A 15,476-nucleotide genomic window follows, 5' to 3' on the forward strand; every position below is an offset into this window, starting at 1 on the left:
AAGCTTGGTCTCCCACACCCTGACAAGTGCCCTCTCTGCGACCAGGAGGATGAGACCATCTCCCATCTTCTGCTGGGCTCTGTCGTCACGAGACAGGTGTGGGGCAGTCTGTTGGCTGCGTGGGGTCACGGCGAGTGGGCTCCAGGCGCGGACGCCATTCTTCGGGACTGGTGGTCGTCTCTTCCGATTCCGCACCCAGTTCGGAAAGACTTCCGGACGGTGATCGGCTTGGTATTCTGGATCGTCTAGTGCCACCGGAATGACGTGGTCTTCAACGGAGCGGCACCATCCCTTCAGCGTATACTTATAGTTGTTGGGGAGGAGTTTTCTAGGTGGGAGCGTGCGGGGTTCTTAGGGGTAGAGTTGCTCCTCCGGCCTTCGCGGCGAGTAGGTTGTTGTCCGGCACGTAGTCTTTTTTTCTGTTCCCTGCCACGAGTTGGCGTTGTATTGTCGTTCCGCTGTTGTACTCGACTTCTGACTCTTCTTCTTTAATTGATGATGCACCTGTTTGGTTGCATTCTTGAAAAAAAAATATTTTGGACATTAATGTGCGATCATTAGCTAGGCTAGCTATTCAATTGTGACAATATGGAGCTCTGCTTCCGCTGAATCTAGGATGTGAACATTGTTAGAGCACAGATAAATGATTGAATTAAAACAGAGTGTTATATGTTCTTCCTAACCGGTCATTATCATTTGGTAGCTTTCTAAACTCTCTTCTCTCTTTTTTTTTCTTTTTTAGGAGGGAAGGGTGAACTCTCCTCTATGCTGATAATTATTTCTTTGATGGACTTCATTTGTAATAATCGTGGTGTCTTCACAGTAATATATTATTATTGCGTCATTGTGGTTGCTTAATACAATATGTTGTAGGCATACTCGGATTCCATGTCTTGCGTGCGCCTGCTACGTTAGTTTAGCTAAATTGAATTTCCACAGTACCGAACTTCATATTCTGCCTATGGATGTAATGAACAATGTGCATAAAATAAATTTGGTACTAGGAGCTACAAGTTATGGTTTACACTAAAAATATTTCAAAGTCCTTGCCCAAATAGGAAAGGAGGATTTGTTGGTGGGATCCTTTCTAGTAACTAGGTGATTCCCCGCGTGTTGACGCGGAAAATTTTATATGCACCTCTGGATATGATTTTAGAAACAAATGATAATAATATGATTAAATGTAAAATAAATATAAATATTGTAGGACAAAACGATTTTATTCATTCATAACACCTATGCAACAAAACAATAGGTGGAATTTTAATGTGCATGAACATTAACAATTTCGAAGAAACCAAAAAGTGAAGTTTCGTCAACCTGAATATTTGCAGATCTTAGAAAAATTGACATACATATCAAGAAAATATGTGTGTTTGGTGAAATATTTATATGCAACGTGAAAATGAAAAATCCTAGGTATCAAAATATTAAATTCGAATGGACCACCAGAATGGATTCCTAGTGTACCACAACACATGATGTGGATGGTGATGTGTAGACTTTGAATGCCTATGATATGCATGATGTAGATGATGATTTGAACACCTTGCATGTGAAACTTGCAAACATTAATTGCACTTAGTAAGGATCAACTTTATAGGTTATATAGATATAGAAAGGAGGGAGTACTCGAAAATGTTTATTGGAGCTCAGGCTCCTTGGAACCCGAAATTTTCAAAAATAATAATTGAAAATCATACTTTTGAGACATAGATGAGAAAGCAAAAATCACAAATCGATTTGTTATTTTTGCAGAGTATAAATTAACGTATCTTTTCACAAAAATTTACATATACTTAGTTTTCATCTATGTTTATACACTGAAAAATATGGATTTTTTAAAAACTTAAATACTCCCTCCGTTCGACAAAAAATGTTTCAAGTTCGTCAAAATTTGGATGTATGTAGGTATGATTTAGTGTATAGATGCATTCAAATTTAATCAAAGTTGAGATATTCTTTGTTGGACAGAGAGACTAATGACTTTCGTTTTTAGAAAAATAAAAGGACTCTCTGGAGCCGGGAGCCAAAACACCCTGTTCGGCAATACTGGGCTATTATCCAGCGATAACCGCGCTATGTTACGGCTAACGGCTTCCTGTACCAATAAACATTGGTACTCTGTCAGGCTATTTGCAGTACAGCAGCTGGGCTCGTTTTCAATGGTTGGTGGAAGATTGTAAAACAAAGTGAAAACGGAAGCAGTGACAGCTCCACAGAAAAGCAACCCAACAAAGCAAGCAAGCCTCTGCGTCCCCCTCTTTCTCTCCTGCGCGTGGTTTTGGCAGTGCCTACGCTGTCCCTGCAGCAGCTACAGCTACTGTCTGGAGCTCAAACAGCAGCTGCTGCACCACTGGTCGCTACTGCCTACTCCTGCTACTGCTACCTTCTCATTCAAGAACCTTTGTAGCTTTCCCCAAACTTCGATACAGCTTCTTGATCTGCTGGTCTGAAAATCCGAAGATCGCGGCCTCTTCACAGCAAGACCTTGCGTCCCTCTAGCACCAAAAAGGAAAATTTAAAAACAATGTATTCACCTCTGGGCTTGGAGGAATAATGGTTTCCAGATCATTCTTGAACCAGATGCTACTTTGATAAAAGGTCAGTTCCCTTTCTTCCTCCTGTATTGAGCGGTTATTGTTTTCTATGTTTTGGGAGCTATATTCATGTATTCCAATCTGAGATTCATGGCGATATTTTGCTTCAATTTCTTAACTGCTATGGATCTCACTAGAAAGCTGAGATTGTGCTTAAATCATATCCATTCCCCAATAAAATGTTTGGTCTTGTTTTGTTCCTACTGGGTGTTACAGTAAATCATTGGTCTTTCCTCTTGCAGATTTCTAGCTTGTTTTATCCCCACTATCATACATCAAGGTTTTAGATTTTTAGCAGTGAAATTATCTTGCATTCAAGAAGTAAACCAGCCAAACACAAGCAGCCGCACCTATAAGTTGAGCTTCTAGTTCTTCCGGTAATTTATCATTCAGCCCCAGATAAGACGCTGTTGGATTGAATCAAATGGGTAGGGGAAGAGGCAGAGGAAGGAAAATGGTCAGCAATCGCAGGAGCCATGAAGACAAGGGGAGCAGTGGTGAAGAAGTTGTGCCTGCAAGGAAGAGGAGAGGAAGACCCCTGAAGCAGCGCATTGCGGTCAATGTCGATCAAAGAGAAGTCAAGGATTTGGTAGAGGGTGTTGATGGCAACGCAGACTATCAACAAGGAGGAAGAGATGGTGATTCAAAGCTCAAGGAAGATGACTCTGTAGGAAATGGTAAAAAGAGGAGCAAGGTGCCCAAAGATGAGAGCGCAAATCTTGACCTGGAACTGGAAGAGAACAGTTCAAGCACCCGATCTAGCAACGATGAGTCAACTAGGTCCAATGGCTTCCGGCAGAACGGAAGCCGCCGGAAGAGCACGCCTCAGCGAGCGGCAGAGGCGGGTTTGTAGTTGGAATGGAGCAAGCAACAGGTTCTTGGGTACTACTATCAGTTAGGCAGCTGCTCTTCAATTTTGTCAACTTTCTATTTTAGTACTGTTATGTTTTCTGGCATCTTCATGATGATTACTTGGCTCTATATGAATGTATAAACATAGACTGATTGCAAAATCATGGAAGTTTTGCATATGGTGATGAAAATATGTGAGACAGTTAGCTCTTCTAGGTTGAATTGTCAGTACTAAGTATTAGGGGTAGTAGTGTTTTATCAGTTGATGATGCTAGCCTAAGCTCTTGCAACTTCTGTCCATCTTTTGCACCTTTTTGTTTCCTTTTTTCATCACAGACACCCTAAGCTCTTGCAACTTCTGTCCATCTTTTGCACCTTTTTGTTTGCTTTTTTCATCTCAGCCATAACCTGCTAGCTGGTGTTGGCAAGTAATCCTAGTAGTGACTAAATCAAAGATACCAAGACTGTTGACCCCGTATCTATTCAGAATTCACTCACTTTGTGATAAGAATCTAAGACACATCCAACCATCCGAATTCATTCGGTCCAGTGGTGAAATATGGAGATGCTGGTTTTCTCTTGATTTCTCTGTATGGCATACATCCAGTGTGCTGTGTGCAGTGTGCTGGCTCAGGCTACTCTTGGATGCAACATCGTGTTTGAGATTTAGAGCAGAGGTAAGTAAACTTTGAAGGTAATTTCGCCAACTGCTGGTACAGTATGGCGAAACCCTCTGGTGCAGGAAAATTGCAACATATTGATTCTTCACTGACGATCTTGTCCAAGAATGTGACATTGCATCACTGCGCGACGACGATTTATTATAACAAGAATTATTGTCCCATCTGAATCAACTCAACACAGGCACACAGCCAACAGAAATGATTCAGACACCATGATATTCTTCCCACCGAGCTGTGTGTGATACTGCGATGTCATTTCTGCCCCACTCTACAACAAAGAAGATGAGTGCTGCTGTTTGGGATTTGGATAGGTATGGTTATTATACATAATCTGTAGAAGAAGGCTCTTGGGTGGTGCTGCGATTGGGAGGTCGCACTTTCTGCCTCCCCTAGATTGATGATTCCAGTGCCTGGGAATGGCTGATCATGAAAGGAATCGTATCCCCTGTCGTGGCGCATAAACGGCGACCAGAGGGATGTGATGTGATGCCCTTTGTTGTTCGTTCCATGCTGAAGATTATTAGAATCACATCAAACTTCGAGAAGGAAAAAAATGAACTATTTGGATTTGCGAAAATAAAGATAAATTCATTACACGTACCGAGGCAGGCCTTACAATATAGAACCTTGGATTCGAAAACAATTGAGCTTCGCACACAGCGGCAACTTCTTGAGAAATCCTCTCCGCTTTGTTGTTTTCCCTTTAGAATTGAGATGTTTCATGTATTCACGGTTTCTAGTGTTCTACCTCTCTGGGTATGTTTGGCAATTGGCAGTATCCAAATCTCCATATCCTAAACATACCCTTGCTTTAGCACATGAATAGATAACTACGGTTTATCCACTCAGGCATCCTCCCCAACGGTAAGCTATCCTACACATTGCAATCCCAGAAGATAACACCTGAGAGTACACCTGCTAAACGCTAGGGAGACGCATCGAAAAGATGTCGGGGGCGCACATGGTTAATCGTGTATCAGCACAGAAAAAGACAAACGTATGTGATGACTGTTCTCTGGGTGGAATCACTAGCACGGCTTGTAAAGCAGCTTGGGACATAATGATTTCCGTTTTCAAACACCAAGTTGCCTCTCTGGAAAACTTCAGAAGAAGAAGAAAAGTTGGCTCTCCGCCTGAACCACACTATATATAGAGGGAGCCCGGCCTTGTGGAGAGATAGATAAGATATATAGAAACTGCAAGCACCGCAATGTCTTTCGTGCTCATGATCTTGCTTTCCTTGACAGCGTTGCAGTTGCAGGTCGACACCACGCCAAGCGAGATCAAGAGGAGTCAATTCCCCCCGGAATTCATGTTCGGCACAGCCTCTTCGGCGTACCAGGTAAGTAAGTTGTAAAAGGATCTGCAGACTGCTGCCAGAGAATTATTAGTACGTTTGCTAGAGTTTTGATATTTTCAAGTGCTTTGTGATGATATATATGTCTGATGCAGTATGAAGGTGCCGTGAGGGAAGGTGGCAGAGGACCCAGCATCTGGGACACCTTCACTCACAATCACCCAGGTCCTTAATTGGCTTTACTCATGCACAAGATTACACAGCATTTTGTCTTTGCTGTGAACTGTCTTTCGGAAATGTCATGACAAACTGTTCTCAACAAGAAGGGCATGCAAAGCTTAAGCTGGCTCAACTTTAACAATGCGGACCTTCTAAATTCCAACCCCTACTAAATTTAGACAGCAAACTGGAAAATGCTTTTGGCATCCTGGCAAAACCTTTTGTTCAAACAAAATTAAGTTTCACTAATGGATAGCTATGGGATGAGAAATCCTCAAAAACCGTCACAATTGCGATGCACATAAAATGAAGAACTTGGTAGTCCCTTCTTTTCAGCTTCTTATTAGAAATTCTTCGCAAAAAAAAGCTACTTATTAGAAATAATTATGAAGACCGAACCATGAGATAACTTGAACCTGATCAGGAAGGTTAGTCACTTATCTTTTTTAAATGAAACTAAGGCCAAGAAAGAGAAGTACTTATTACTCAACTTCCAAACAAACAAGCAAAAAGAACCTGTCACTTAATTTCAAAACGGACAAGTACGTCGAGATAATCCGATGATCGGCTACTAGCATAATACACACGTTTGCAAAATCAGTCCACTTTCTTCAAGAATGACCAGCCAATTGAGTGTTTTCCCTTCTTTTTTTTTACAAGTTTTAGGTATTATTTCTTTTTCCCTATTAAATAGCTATAAAATGGTAAATAATTGTTTTACACAGAAATTGATGACTTTAATTCACATTAATAATAATTAATGCTAAACTGAAGGCCTAGCAAAAACATCAACTCAAAATAGTGGCCACGTTATTGCAAAACTTGGTTTTGGCCTAAGCTTTGGAGGTTTAAACCCTTAGTTAAGAAAATTCTTCCAAAATAGTCCGTTTTGTGAAGTATGTACCAATTTAAATTATTTCATTGACTTGGCCTATTTATGCCAAACTTATATACCCATGATATGGCTCCATGCCAAGAAAAGTATTATTTTTGACAATTGTTAGGTATTAGTTTCATTTTCTTCGTATTTTAAACACCTCTAGGAAATGGCAATTCATTTAATCATTATGAATGTTAAAAAAATCCTAGTAAAAATACCGGACTCAAAAATTACAAAAGTCAGTCTGGTGCTTCAAATTAGGAAGTTTAAACCTTATGTTAAGAAAATTTATTGGAGATAGTCCATTTTATGAAGCATGTATCATTTCAAAATAGTGTATTGACTTGTACTATTTGTCTCGAGATTATATACCCATAGTATGGCTCCATGATAAAAAGAGTTTTATTTTTAAAAAAAATTGGTATTATTTCATTTTTACCTATTAGACATCCCGTGGCTGCGCCGTGAGGCGTTCCTTGCCCTGTTGGCCAGCTTTGCTTGGTCCGATGGGGCGATTCGCTTTCTATTTTGCTTTGGCCTTCTTTCCCTTGTTTTGACCTTGGTCTCTTGTACCTGGTTTCTATTTCTTAATATTTCATGACAGAGCTTCTGCCTTTCTCGAGAAAAAAATGGCAACAAACAATCAACCTGTCGGTTTTAGCTTACAGTTAAAGTAGTGTCCATAACTTGGACATAAAAATCAGATAGTAGCTACTCCTTCAGATTCATAAAAATTTCTGAGTGTAGTACAAAATTGTACTAACCTTGTACTAAATTCTAGACACTTATTATGAATCGGAGGAAGTAGTATTTACTTTTTCATAACTATATACAGAGTACTTGGTAACTATGCATGAAAGAAGTGCTTACAGTATCTCGATGTCAAGTTATTCATATTCAAAGTTTCAGACAATCTATAATGATTTGTAACTTGAGTTCAATTGATATCTATATGCAGATAAAATAGCAAACGGAAGTACTGGAGATGTAGCAATAGATTCGTACCACCGGTACAAGGTAATGCTTATACTGCTATGCTAACTAGTGACCACTGACCACCCACCTATGCTCAAATTCATCTCAGTTCCTAATATTATCAGATGCCATTCACCAATGCAGGACGATGTCAGTATCATGAAGGATTTGGGGTTTGATGCCTACAGATTTTCTCTTTCTTGGTCAAGAATTCTGCCTAGTAAGTGGTACCTCTAGCCTTTTTCTAAAAACAATTCTCATGCATACATGGTTTATATACTCACCTAATGGTAAAAGAATCTTAAATAGGCCTCAGATGTGCTGCGTGCACCTAGTCCATCACCTTTTAACATAGCCCTGCCAGCCACTTGGCATTACAACTATGGCAAGACTAACAAACCTTTTCCATTGATATGCGCCTGAAAACTGACACTTATACCTGAGAATCAATCTACATTAACAATAAATATTGATCACAAGCCACACTGGCTCATGCAATGATAGCATGTATACAGGTGGGAAACCAAGCGGGGGGGTCAACATAGAAGGAATCAAATACTACAACAATCTCATTGACAAGCTCATTTCGAAAGGTGAAGGTTACATATACTAATAATGTCAAGATAACAGATGATTTCTGATACTCCCTCCATCCCATATTAAGTGACTCAAATTTGTCCAAATATGAATGTATCTATATCTAAAAAGCGTCTACACACATGTAATAAAAAGTCACTTAATATGGGACGGAGAGAGTATTAATATATGTTTGCATCCTAATGTCTCTAACTAACAATGCAGGTATTGAACCCTTTGTGACCCTTTTTCACTGGGACTCCCCACAGGTATTAGAACAGCAGTATGGTGGCTTCTTAAGCCACCTCATCGTGTAAGTAAACATGGGCATGGGCTATCAGCTCATAACTTTTTCCACGTGGACCCAAACTCACTATTCTGATCAATTGTTTTCAACCAAAACAAAGAAGCGAACCTTAACAAGTTATGCCAACATTATCAGGGAAGATTTCCACGACTATGCCAACATCTGCTTCAGGGAGTTTGGTGACAGGGTAAAGTACTGGATAACACTGAATGAGCCTTGGAGTTTCAGTGTTGGTGGCTATTCTAGTGGAATATTAGCACCAGGCAGATGTTCATCTAGGCAAAAGTCAGGTTGTAGCATGGGAGACTCAGGAAAGGAACCTTATATTGTAGCTCACAATCAACTTCTAGCACATGCATCAGCAGTTCAAGTTTACAGAGACAAATACCAGGTATGCCTTAGATTTCTTCGATGTGATTATTTTCAGTAATAAAACAGAGGCGGATTATTATGATATATAGAATAAAATGCATTCTAGCATGTACGGAGTACATAGTATATACAGTATTGACATAATCTTAAACTCGTGGCCATCGAAGATTATAAGAACTTGCATATATGAGGTTTCTCAGAGCAAAATGAAGAGAAGCAGAGTTATCACCTACACAACTATTTTTAGAAACAAGAACCAGCAGCTTCCCCTGCTTAAATGGGGAAATATATCACCGCCACAGATCTTTTAGTTAAATATTGACAGTACAAACTGCAACTGGCACAAAAGAAAATGTATCCAAGACTAAAGACAACCATGGATAACAGAGGTATTTAGACATGGTATCTACTAATGGGAAGGAATGTTTAGTCAGCTTTCGCTACTAAAAAACCCTATATTTTGCCTATGTTGTTGTACTGTGATAATCATTAATCATGCAGATGGAACAAAAAGGAAAGATAGGCATTACTATAGTTAGCAATTGGATAACTCCCTACTCAAATTCCAAGGAAGACAATGATGCTACCAAACGTGCAATGGACTTCATGTATGGATGGTGAGTTTTCAACAAATCCAATATGTGATAGGCTTCAGGTTTTCCAGCCACTAAGATTAGAAAATTATTGTCTTTTATTTGCATAGCTCAGTAAAAATTGAACAGGTTCATGGATCCCTTAACCAAGGGAGACTATCCGCTCAGCATGAAAACGCTGGTTGGTAGCAGATTACCAAAATTCACAAAAGAGCAGGCAAGAGCTTTAAATGGATCATTCGATTTCATTGGCCTCAATTACTATTCAGCAAGATATGCTCAGAATACTAAACACAATTGCAAGATTAACAAAAGCTACAGTACTGATTCGCGAGCTAATCAAAGAGGTAATTATGTAGGCTATCTTATCTCAGTTATACATTCGAATACATTGGGTGCACTGATAGTTTTCTCTGCATGAACAACAGTGGAAAGAAATGGAACATATATTGGCCCAAAGGTATGACCTGCTCACAGGGAGATAATATTTTCCCGTGTTTGGATAGTTGTAACCCGGTAAATTAAAAAGGACCCATTTACAACTAGGTCAGCATGAAAACGATTCTAAAAGCAAGCAAATAGAGGAAATGATACATATTTGTCTACAGGCTGGTTCTTCTTGGCTCTACATTTATCCAAAAGGAATAGAAGAACTATTGCTATACACCAAGGAGACATACAACAACCCTACTATCTACATCACAGAGAACGGTAGAACAGCCTTACTGCAAAGAATGACAACTTGCTCCACTGCTTACATAATAAACACTCATATTGCAGGTGTTGATGAAATTAACAATGAAAACTTACCTCTTCAAGAAGCCTTAGCTGACAATACAAGAATAGAATTCTACCGGCAACACATATTCCATGTTCTAAGAGCCCTAAGGTAAGTTTGATGCTCTGCTTGTAGATAACTAGATCACAATGATTTGACTTGATTTATGACAAAAATGATTAAGTTTCGCCTGTAATATGTCAGGGAAGGAGTCGATGTGCGAGGATATTTTGCATGGTCATTATTTGATAACTTCGAGTGGATGGATGGCTATAGTGTTCGATTCGGTCTTAACTACGTCAACTATAAGGATGGTCTCAAAAGATATCCAAAGCGATCAAGCCAATGGTTTCAGAAGTTTCTTCATCAATAAAATCTGTACTGTACGAGTCTAAAGTTTTTAAAATGTCAGCATAATGGATCGATTCTGTTGTGATAGCCAACACTCAGCAGTTTAAGCAGTTCTCTTGTATCCATGATGGCATAAAAAAAGACTTGCTTGCTATTGTATCCATTATACATGCAAGTGTGTGTAAAGTAACACCGAAGTAATGCATAACAGATGCAGCCCATGTGCTTGCTCACCAATTTGGAAACTAGTTCAAATGAAAAGATGAAATTTAGCCCGTCGTAAGTAAGGAATAGATATTCCATTCAGGCATTCACTATGGTAAATAGCAGCGCAACAAATCAAGACTGTTCAGACCATTCAGACCAAGGTTCTGTAAATCATCCAAGCATTATCATTGGCAAGTTAGGCTATATAAATACTTAGCCAAGGTCTTCGAGTCGCCAAGTCAAGTCAAGGCTAGGGGAGCAGGTACACTAGTCTGGACTAGTCGACCCAAGTCAACTTGACTAGTATGAAAATTTATAGCGTTTAGTGCATCAGACCTAGGTGTTTAGGAGTGACTGTACCTTGTACTCTGAAGAACAACATGAGACAGAGAGACAGAGATGAGCAGTTGAGCACTGACTACTAGTAGAGGTACAAGATACATCAGAGACAGCAGAGCAGCACTGGACAGAGAGACAGAAATTGAGAAATTGAGCATTTGCAAAAGGGAACAGAGGAGAGAGCATCAAGCATGACAGCACTAGATTTCAGAACAGAGCAAAGAACACTGGAGCAGCACTCAATTTCAGAATAGAGCAGCACCAGGCGATGATCAGCACACCGCTGCATGAGAAATTGAGAAGTTGAGAAGAGAGGAGGGAGACCTGGTGCCAGTGGCACTTGGTGGGAGCGTCGGCAAGTGAAGGCGCTAGCCAGGGGCGGCGGCGGTGGCAGCACCATTGCTCACCAGGTCTTCCTGCCACTTCCCCGCCCTTTCCCTCCTCTTCTTTGGTGATCCCGCCCGACTCTCTCTCCCGGGCGAGCTATATAGGCCCCGAATTTTTCCTGACATGTGGGGCTCTGCGTGGATCAAATCGGGCAGCTCACGACTTCTAGTCTCTGACTAGTCGGAGCATGTCTCTGGCGAGTCGGTATGAGTCAAGTGACCACCGGAGCAAGTCTCACCTGCTGTACAGACTTGGAGACTAGTCACTAGTCGGCGACTCAAAAACCATGACGTTAGCTGAAATGAAAGCCATCGTTTTCTTCTGCTGTCATCTGGATTCAGCACTATACTCGTTTTGTGTTTCGAGTGGCTTATATCACCAATTTGGAAACTTGTTCAAATGAGAAGATGACCTTTTGCCATCCTAAGCAAGCAATAGATGTTCCATTCACTCAGGTAAATAGCAGCGTAACAAATAACAACAGTTCATACGTCGTACCTTGAAATGAAGGTTTTAAAAATCTTCCAAGCCTTAGCATTGGCCAGCCAGGCATTGTAAATATTAAAAGTCACTTGTTTTGTGTTTTCGAGTGGCCAATATTGTAGAAGAGATTCATATTTCATAAGATTAAGTCCAACATTCCACGTGAAATTAAATCCATATGCTGAGTTGAAGAACATTTGTTGCAGCAAAAAATAAGGCAAGAACAAGGACCATAAGTTGGGAAAAGTAGATACCATAAGATAATAAACTTGCTCTAGATTTTGATTCCGGAACAGAAGGTACAATCATACAGCTAATTGACTAACACTGGAACTGAGTAAAGTATTGATCTCTCCAATTATGTGCACAGGCCTGCTATCAAACATAGATGACAGTGTTGCCTCGCAGAGCTTCTTTAGTTCCCTTGTCTTTGTAATCGCTGCCTCCTGTAACATTAGAAAGGAAAGTCATTAACAAACACTTACTGGCTAGAAATCACAAGGAAATCACACAATTTCTGCACAGTATAGAAGGGAAGTAATAGCATTTTGGTTTATTAGCACATGTTGGACAAAAATCTAGCTGTTCAGAAAATTAAGAATAATGCATTGTTCATAGAATTACGATTTAGATATCAGATTTTTTTTTTATAAAAGATCATAAACCACGTAACTGACGCAGACCAATTGTCCATTGAGGACAACATGCATGCCATCAAACACTATGTTAAAAAACATATAACTTACTTGCTTTGGCCAGGAGGATGACAGTGCGTTTTGCAGCTCCATGCGCTTAACTGATAAATCACCTAAGCCTTCTCGCAGTTTCACCTCATGATGCTTCTTTTCTTCTAAGGTTGACACCAATCTGTCCAAAAACCTAGGGAAGAGCAAGCAACGTTCAGGTAAAGATCTATAAAAATAAACATGCATTTGTGAGGGAAACTGCTGCATTGTGTAAGTCTTCCATAAGATGCTATGAGGAATAATAAGTGCACAAGTGTAGCAACCAATGGCAGACACAAGTCATATAGAATAAGCAAGTGTGACTTACCTTTTAGAGTTGAGGATCATTATAAGGTCAAGAGTTTTCTGGTTAGTGAGCAAAGAGATCGCTGAAGAGACCTCTAAAAGCATAGTTTCCAAACTGTCAGGAGCATACTGTTGAAGAGCAAAGGGCGAGACAGCTTGCACCTGATGCTGTAGAGATGATGTATCAGCATTCCTAATCTCCACTAAGCGTAGGGTCAAGAATGATTTTACCTGTTTCAAATATAAGAGATTAATGAACTATCCTCACAAAAAAAAAAGCCATGCTATTAGTTATTTCCGCTTATGACTAAAAAGGCACATGTTGACAAAGCATACAGGTAAAATGGTAACACTAATACGAGAAATTCAATAACAAAATGATAGAAATAGTGTTGCTATTTTAAGGGCAGGAAGGGGCATTCAAAATGCCAAAATACCTCAAGTAAATCATCCAGAAGATTATTTCTGTATTCCTTCTCCAGCAACTGGCTTCTTTCTTCAGTTAAACTTTCATATTGTCCTGGTTCAGTTGGAGCATTCTGGGTAATAGCATTTTCTTCAGGATTATCAGCAGAGATGTCCCAGCAAATCAGATCCTCAGATGTATCGCATGTAAGGTTTTCATTGTCAGCAGAAGGATTGACTGAAATACCAACATCATAATTTTCGGAACCTGCCAACTCTGTACTGGCATCAATAATTTCATATGATCCAAAACCGTCACCAGATACTTCTACAGGTTGTTCCACAGCACCGATATCCCAATCAATTCCATTATTATCCACTGAAATGTCCCAATCAATATCGTCTGCGGGAACATTAGAGGCATTGTGCTCTCCTCCATCCATATTAGACCCATGAGCTTTTGATGTATCTCCAAGGGAATTCTGCACCTCCGTGCATACTGAGACATGCAGGGAAGGAGGATTAGCCTGCAACTGCTTTAGATTGTGTACCACAGATTTGCAGTTTTCCTAAATTAAGACGAACACAGTTAAGTTCACACGAGTTGTAGGGCAATATCTACATTCAGCATCTGGTATGTTCAACATAGTCGGTACTGTACCTTATCCTCTGTATGGCAGTCCATAACAAAAGTTGTGTAGTACTCAATGGCTTGTGAGACAGGATCACTGTTCAGAACTCCCAAGATTTTGGTAAATGTTGATGGAAGGGTTTTTGCAGACTGTACGAGTTCTTCCCGCACATCTATTCCCTACCGATGGAAGTTAAAAGTATGCAAACACCAATACAACACAGTAAGTGGCATAATCAACAACATAAAACCAAAAAGGTGACACTCGGATAGAGAAGCTAACCTGCAAACCGAGCTCCTGGCAAGCTTCTGCATACCTAGTTGCTGACAGAGCAGCAAGCCGCTTAATGTCAGCCTCCCTTCGGTCTAGTTCCGCAAGCTGCTGCTGAGTCTTCTGCATCTGCTTCCTCTGATATGGTCTTGAGGTGGGCAAAGAACAATTAAAACTATACATGCAGATGCTAGGCCAAGCACAAATATTACAAAACGAGAGATCGAGGAAAGACTCTGTACATGTCATAGTTCACATTCTGGACCATGATCTGAGCGGCCTCTCCAAGGAAAACATGGTCCTTCTCATAAGCTTTAACAATTGATTCCCATTCTCCCTAAATATAGCATTTGCATCGAAACATATGTCAATTCCGTTAGTCAACTGTTAATTTATCTCAACAAAAGAATAGCAAACAATACCGCGGAGCCTGTCAAGCGACCAAATATGTTCCTACTCTCCGTGTTGGATTCCAGGAGTATGCTGTATATCTTCTTCGCTTCAAGATACCCAATTTCTACTCCGCGAAAGGAGAACACAGGTATACAATTAAATTTCACAGGAACAGAAATTAGTGGATTGCGGAAGTGATTGGGCGAGGGTTTTAGCATGCGGATTCCGCCATAGCTGCTGCGCAACCCAGCTAAGCCTGAGAGGAAGAGTTACCTTCAAGTTCGAGGGTGACGAGATAAGGGTGGAGATCCCGCGGGAGGGACGCGAAGGCGGCGGCCAGGCGGGCGCGGATGGCGGCGAGGCGCTTCCTCCAGTCTTGAGGCACCCGCTTGCGGTCGACCAGCCACTCCTGGAGGCGGGCAAAGGCGATGTCGATGGGGAGGCTGCGGATCTCCGACGGATCGCGCATGTCGGCCACGGAGTCGGGGGATCGACGACGGGAAGGGGGAGGAACGCCGGCCGGAATTGGTCGCGAAGATGGGGACGGGAAGTCTGGTTGAAGACTTGGGTTTTTCTTTAGCGAAATGCAGATTTGGGTATGTGTTCTTCTTTTTACCTGGGCCAGATTGGTAGCCTTGAGCCCAGCCCAGACATCTCCGGTAACGAAGGGGGCTGTTTCTAGGCCGAGCAGAGGTACAAAGCCCACATGAGAACGAGAGTTCGGATTGCGTAAATTGCACGAGTGTGTGGGCCCTATCTCATTGTCTTGTTAGAACTTCAAGAGAGCGTGGGGGTGCGTTTGGCTTTGCTTCCAAAACGCACCATACCCTCAAGAAAAAAAAACAC

General features: G+C 40.9%; 3 protein-coding genes across 3 annotated transcripts; 2 read left to right on the forward strand and 1 right to left on the reverse strand.

Moving 5' to 3' along the window:
• The first annotated feature begins 2,225 nt into the window (after positions 1-2,225).
• On the forward strand, positions 2,226-3,631 carry LOC100838669. Its single transcript, XM_014902318.2, has 2 exons — positions 2,226-2,604; positions 2,843-3,631. The coding sequence occupies exon 2, from the start codon at positions 3,025-3,027 to the stop codon at positions 3,451-3,453; it is 429 nt and encodes a 142-aa protein (XP_014757804.1). The 5' UTR covers positions 2,226-2,604; positions 2,843-3,024; the 3' UTR covers positions 3,454-3,631.
• A 1,596-nt stretch (positions 3,632-5,227) lies between these two features.
• Positions 5,228-10,731, forward strand: LOC100838973 (beta-glucosidase 24). The gene is made up of 13 exons (XM_003563854.4): positions 5,228-5,477; positions 5,588-5,657; positions 7,490-7,548; positions 7,651-7,726; positions 8,022-8,099; positions 8,308-8,395; positions 8,525-8,780; positions 9,263-9,378; positions 9,484-9,701; positions 9,783-9,814; positions 9,963-10,065; positions 10,135-10,243; positions 10,337-10,731. The coding sequence occupies exons 1-13, from the start codon at positions 5,346-5,348 to the stop codon at positions 10,503-10,505; spliced, it is 1,506 nt and encodes a 501-aa protein (XP_003563902.1). The 5' UTR covers positions 5,228-5,345; the 3' UTR covers positions 10,506-10,731.
• A 1,309-nt stretch (positions 10,732-12,040) lies between these two features.
• LOC100839280 (CDK5RAP3-like protein) lies at positions 12,041-15,204 on the reverse strand. The gene is made up of 9 exons (XM_003563855.4): positions 14,904-15,204; positions 14,660-14,754; positions 14,480-14,574; positions 14,250-14,385; positions 13,997-14,146; positions 13,368-13,904; positions 12,953-13,161; positions 12,646-12,778; positions 12,041-12,345 (listed from the first exon to the last, which is right to left on the reverse strand). The coding sequence occupies exons 1-9, from the start codon at positions 15,097-15,099 to the stop codon at positions 12,205-12,207; spliced, it is 1,692 nt and encodes a 563-aa protein (XP_003563903.1). The 5' UTR covers positions 15,100-15,204; the 3' UTR covers positions 12,041-12,204.
• Between the last annotated feature and the right edge of the window lie 272 nt (positions 15,205-15,476).

This window comes from Brachypodium distachyon, chromosome 1 (genome assembly GCF_000005505.3).
Source record: "Brachypodium distachyon strain Bd21 chromosome 1, Brachypodium_distachyon_v3.0, whole genome shotgun sequence".
In the NCBI taxonomy this organism is placed as follows: domain Eukaryota; kingdom Viridiplantae; phylum Streptophyta; class Magnoliopsida; order Poales; family Poaceae; genus Brachypodium; species Brachypodium distachyon.

Bases quoted from the DNA above. Each gene is read 5' to 3' on its own strand.
- LOC100838669 (XM_014902318.2), top strand. From the start codon at position 3,025: ATGGGTAGGGGAAGAGGCAGAGGAAGGAAAATGGTCAGCAATCGCAGG.
- LOC100838973 (XM_003563854.4), top strand. From the start codon at position 5,346: ATGTCTTTCGTGCTCATGATCTTGCTTTCCTTGACAGCGTTGCAGTTG. The intron at 7,727-8,021 runs GTAAGTGGTACC...GCATGTATACAG, and splicing joins TTGGTCAAGAATTCTGCCTA to GTGGGAAACCAAGCGGGGGG. The intron at 9,815-9,962 runs GTATGACCTGCT...ATTTGTCTACAG, and splicing joins GAACATATATTGGCCCAAAG to GCTGGTTCTTCTTGGCTCTA.
- LOC100839280 (XM_003563855.4), bottom strand. From the start codon at position 15,099: ATGCGCGATCCGTCGGAGATCCGCAGCCTCCCCATCGACATCGCCTTT. The intron at 12,779-12,952 runs GTAAGTCACACT...GCTCTTCCCTAG, and splicing joins ATGATCCTCAACTCTAAAAG to GTTTTTGGACAGATTGGTGT. The intron at 12,346-12,645 runs GTAAGTTATATG...CTAATGTTACAG, and splicing joins CATCCTCCTGGCCAAAGCAA to GAGGCAGCGATTACAAAGAC.